At 39.9% G+C, this 5,659-nt stretch overlaps 1 protein-coding gene across 1 annotated transcript; it reads left to right on the top strand.

The window, feature by feature from the left end:
• Positions 1-1,308: 1,308 nt before the first annotated feature.
• LOC149050561 (uncharacterized) lies at positions 1,309-3,016 on the top strand. The gene has a single exon (XM_089198136.1). It carries the CDS (start codon positions 1,447-1,449, stop codon positions 2,542-2,544), a length of 1,098 nt encoding a protein of 365 aa, XP_089054262.1. The 5' UTR covers positions 1,309-1,446; the 3' UTR covers positions 2,545-3,016.
• Positions 3,017-5,659: the final 2,643 nt, after the last annotated feature.

Raw genomic sequence — 5,659 nt, 5'->3', positions numbered from 1 at the left:
TTATTTACAGCTGTAACATCCACAGGACCAAAAAAGTCTCACGCAGATATAAACTACTTGCTACTGAAAAATACATAATCGGTGAAGAAAAAAAAAGTTTGTGGCTGGCGATAAAACTCCTTATAACAAAACAGTGTTGTTTTCGAGAATTAAAATTAGCTTGGGAGCTTTTATTTCCGCACGGAAAGGCCAGGCTTAACTTTGTGAAAATTGCAACATCGTCATTTACGTCATGACATAATCTAATTAGGCACCCCTTCGTTAAATCCAGAATTCCGAAAAATCTTTTAGCACCGTGTTCGATAAGGAAATCAATACAATAAGGTAGCCTTGCTTAACTAACGACGGCGGCTGGTGACAAAACCTGAATAATCACCGAATACTGCGAATAGTCGTGAATAGTCGCGAATAGTCGGTAAGCGACTAAATCAAGTTCCCCTATTTGTCAAGCGCCCCTATATGTCATGTCGCGTTACCAACTACAGTCTTCTAGTTACCTGATTAGGCCGTTTATTGTATAAAACAAGACACTCTATAGAGTGCACACTTGTGCCTAACCTACTGCGAATGAGCTTTGTTATACATATACTGTGCGCTTTGCATGGCTTTCTTCTCTAGTAGCTTGTGTGACAATAGCGTGACATTTTATAGGTGTCCGAGGTCAAGGCGTTCAAGAACATATCAATCAAGTCTTATATTTTGCATCGTTGACCTTCATTGGGATTCCTATGCAATTCATTGTTATTAACGGCTGTCATCAAGGGGATTAAATTTCTCGAAGTATAAATGAAGGTCACGAAATGTGAGTGAAAGTTTTCGGAAAAGGCAATGTTCTTTTACGAGTTAATTTGCATGTTACTGTTCAAATCGTCTACGGGCCGAATTAACTCAGGCCAAGATGATAAGTATGATATCGATAAATTTTCTGATGAATTGAAATTAGTTCAAGTAAATGGCTGAGGCACATACTGACAGATGTAGTTCAACAGCAGTGTCAGAATCTCTGTAACACATTACAATGTAAAGTGTCTTATATTTATCAAGTATACTTTATCCGCCGCGGGGGAATTTGAATACACATCAGACGGTAATTTTTTGTTGTATGTAAATTGGTATCTTTATGAACAAAAGTTACTGTCCTCGATAAGTTGTTGTGTATTTTGATATCTGACGGAGTTGGAATCGAAGCTCGTCTACAGGCCGAATTAATTCAGCCCAAGATAATAAGATATCTGACGGAGTTTGAAGAAAAATGGAGTCGTGTTTTGCAGAGTTAGCCTAATATTGGTTCTCCTACTAAAGAAAATGTTCGTTGTGTGTGTCTTAAAATTGAGTCGTTTATTGTAACTTAAGTTGAGGCAGGCTGGTTCGCCCCTTGGATATTATCCCAATCCCAAGAAGTGTTGGCTTGTTGTTAAGCCGGAAAAGGAAGGTCGCGCAAAGGAAATGTTCGCAGGGACTGGTATTAACATCATCACCGAGGGGCGTAAACACCTGGGCGCTGCGCTGGGCTCACGGTCCTATCTTGAGCATTATGTGGGTGGCAAGGTAGAAGATTGGGTGGGAGAAGTGACGAGGTTGGCGGAGTTTGCAAGATCTCAGCCACAAGCCAGTTATGCAGCATTCACATTTGGGCTTAGACATCGGTGGACGTATTTTATGAGAACATTGCCGGATATCGAGACCCTACTGCAGTCCTTAGAGCGTGCAATCTCGGATGTGCTTATACCATCGCTCATAGGACGTAACTGTTCTGAGGCAGAGCGCGATCTAGTAGCATTGCCGGTGCGTATGGGTGGTCTTGGGCTCATAAATCCATCTGATAGTGCGGATGCGGAGTACTCAGCCTCTATTAGAGTAAGTGCTCCATTTGTAAGCGAGATAGAGGCGCAATCCCATGAGACCCCAGATGAAGCCGAGGTACAACGACTGGTATACGCCACCCGGAAAGAAAAGGATGATGGGCTAAAAGAAGAGCTTGAGGAGGTTAAGGCCAGGTTGCCAGACAAGACACAGAGAGCCGAGGACCTGGCCTGTGAAAAAGGCGCATCCAACTGGCTTACAGTTATTCCTCTCAAAGACATGGATTTTGATCTCAACAAGCGGAAATTTCGTGATGCCGTGAGGCTCCGATATGATTGGCCGATACCCGATCAGCCGTCAGTGTACGTTTGTGGTAGCATGTTTACAGTAGATCATGCGATGATCTGCAAGCGTGGAGGCCTAGTTATTCAGCGCCACAATGAAATTCGCGATCTACAGGCCGAGCTGCTCGACATGGTCTGTTATGATGTGCAAGTTGAACCGGCATTGCAACCTATCATAGGCGAAGAGCTTGACAAAGGGGCTAACCAAGCCCCTGATGCACGCCTTCATGTCCACTGTAGGGGTTTCTGGGAGCGACAGAGGGCCGCTTTTTTTGATATAAGGGTGTGTCATCCCAATGCGGACTCGTATAAAGATCTTAGCCCCAAGCAAATTTGCAGGATTCATGAAAATGAAAAGAAGCGAAAATACAACTCTCGCGTTACAGAAATAGAGTAAGGCACATTCACCCCATTGGTATTTACAACGACAGGAGGGATGGCTGACGAATGCCTGAGATACCACTCAAGATTAGCCGAGCTATTATCCGCAAAAAAGCAAGAGAGCTACGCCACAACAATTTCATGGGTCAGGGCGAAAGTGTCTTTTGCAATTTTGCGGAGCGCGCTCCTATGCTTAAGGGGATCGAGAACCCCGAGAAGGAGAAACTTAGATGTTAAGGACAGGGATCTTGAAATAGAGAAGGGTCAAGCAGGACTTTGAAAATTCTTTACTTTGCCATTATTATTGTTATGATTGTTTTATTATCTTCTCCTTTTTTAAGTTCAAGAAGTAAACCTAAACGAAGCGTGTATCCGTTAGTTTTTCTTAAATTTTTATTAGACATTTTAATGTATTTTTCGATTTTTTTTAAGGATTTTATAATTTTTGCAAATATTTTTAGAGATCATTGTGAAGGATTATCATTTTTTTAATTGTAACTTAATACCACAGATCGATAGCTTGGGATGCCTGTGCCCCAAATGAATTTTGATGTTTTTGACAGGAGAAGCTTATCGACGTCTTCGTAGCAATCACACCTTGAACGTTTTTTAAATACGTTGATACTGCATGATCCAAGTATTATGATCTGCGCGCAAGTATGAATTCATCAGCTAGAAAGCGTCGTGCGCCGGTACGGTTGCCTTATCAGCTCATATGGGGCTTTCGTTGTTCTAGGCTCACAGCATTTCACTCTCTGTTAGAAACGGCTGGTTCAATTTTCATCTCATTATTAATTCATTTATTTTCACTAGTCATCGCTATTCGTCGCTATTCGTCACTATTCGCGACTATTTGTCATTGCTCGTCACTAGTCGCGACTATTCGCAGTATTCGGTCGTTATTCGGGTTTTATCACTGGCCAACGACGGCAGATTGGTTTCAATCCCAGCTTTCGTTTCCCGTTCCCGCGTTTCACGTAGGCTTCTTTATATATTCTTTTATCATCGTTATTACAAGCTATAGGTTTTGTATTAAAAAAGAAAAAAGTACACATACAATATATAGGAGTGGTTGTTTTCATGAAGCGTGGAAAAATGGATTATCGTAGCTTTGTTGACTTGAAAGACCGGCGATGCCAGCGCGCGACTGACCTATCCCTTCCCTCCCTCGTCGATTGAACATAGGTTGGTTGCCTCTGTAATTTAAACACTCATTTATAAAATCATTGAATACCTTACAGTAGAAAAGGATAATTGAATTCTTTTCAACCCCGAAAAAAAGACCTCAAGGGATAAATGTGTTTTAGTGGTGTAGAGTACTACTGCAAAAGAGCGTAGTTTCGTATTCCGACTCAACTTTTTCGCTTCGCTACGCTTTTCAAAGCCACTTCTAATATCTAAAACGTAAGCAACAAAGACAATACCAAGCAAGAAACCATTTGTGTAAAACAATGTTTGATATTGTCTTTCGAAGACAACTTTCTTATATTGTGAGTCTCAAAGGGAATTTATGGAACACTGTAATTTGTGCGGTGCCGCAAAAGCGAAGAGCGTAAAAATAGCTTTTCACAGGTCTCACTTCTTTTTGTTTTAAAGAACAAACATGGAATTTAATTCAGTCATTGCTGTCATGCTAATGTTTAATTTGATGGTATTAATGATTGTAATCTCTCAAGAAATTGTGTAAAAAACCCTTGCTGGAATATATGGTAAACCAGGAACTTTTGTAACGTTGACCTTTTTGAGATCTAGTTAACTTCAAATTAACACCAAAAAAATGAGAACAATATCAACTATTTTTTCTTTGTTAAATTTCTTGATATCTACTTTAACTTGTGTTAAAGTTTTGAGACGCTAGAGGTAATCAAGAAGGCACAATTGTGAGTTGAAAGTCGGGTTGTAAAAAACGGGGATTTTGCGAATCCTGATTCTATTCACTGACATGAAAAGTCATACGGAAACACGTCAGATTTTTCTGAGCTGCAGTATCTCAAAATTATAGTACAGTGGTGGTCGAGAGATGGCGTCGTAATGGTAACCCAATAGCTACCATGAGATAACTGATAAAATGGGCTGAAGAGCTTTCAACAAAGTGCTTACCACCACTAAGGGCACTTTTGCACCGTTTTTGCTAGCCCACCTAAAGCTTATCAGCATTTAATTAACTTAGCTACATGTTACATCTGAGAACGCAATTAATTAGTACAATTTTGGCTCCAAACGTAAAGCACTGCAAATTCGACCACCGTTCAGGTCGTCGTTATTAAACTCACTCCGACCCACATACAAAGAAAGATAAATTTTTTTCAACATCTTTATTCGATTAATCCATCTCAAAACAAGGTTTGTCACAAATATGACACTTATGGAATTCTACTAAATTTACCCACCATTCATTTGCAATGCTTTATCACTCAGCTTTCTGGAAAAAGCAATTTGTTTCCAAACCTAATTTTCACTGGTTTGCTGGAGAGGTATAAGAAAGCCCACCTCTCACAAACGTAGACAATAAAGAGAGGGGTCAAAAGCTTTTCCTGTAGCTTTTAAAATGGCATCTACCTCAACACCAATCTTTTCAATCAGCTCACTGATTCCTTCTACATCACAAAGGATAGCTGTGGAAACTGTTGGGAGCCACACATATGTACAGAGTCAAGAGAACCTCACTTGACAGGGTACATACATGTACATTTTGAATAGATTAGCACACACAATTCAGAAATGCTTATCAAAGCAAATAATAATTGTGATACTGTACTTTCTTTTCTGTTAATGTTCATCATAACTGAACCCCCTTGTTAATCCATTCACAAACTACTAATGATGTCCACTGTTAAATAACCTCCTTGCCACCCTTTTCATTTATTAATTTTAGTGGTACATCAGTATTCCTGCTGGAAATTCCCATATGTTGCATTTTCATTTCTTGTGAGCTTTTGTGAACAGTTTGAAATTGTATGGAGAAGTCACATGTCAATCACTCAGGGAGTAAATGAGTTAACAAAAGGAAAAAAAGGCATGATCAATGCTTTCTGTTAATAAGATTAAGAATTTTTCCAATTGATTTGGCTGATGATGATAATAATGATGGTCACGAGGATGCTTCAGTTTCTAGAAGCAAAAAGCCACAA

This window comes from Pocillopora damicornis, chromosome 2, assembly GCF_964200805.1.
Source record: "Pocillopora damicornis chromosome 2, jaPocDami1.2, whole genome shotgun sequence".
Lineage (NCBI taxonomy): Eukaryota > Metazoa > Cnidaria > Anthozoa > Scleractinia > Pocilloporidae > Pocillopora > Pocillopora damicornis.
The sequence above is the reverse complement of the archived record's forward strand: the minus strand, read 5'-3'. Positions and strand labels throughout refer to the sequence as shown.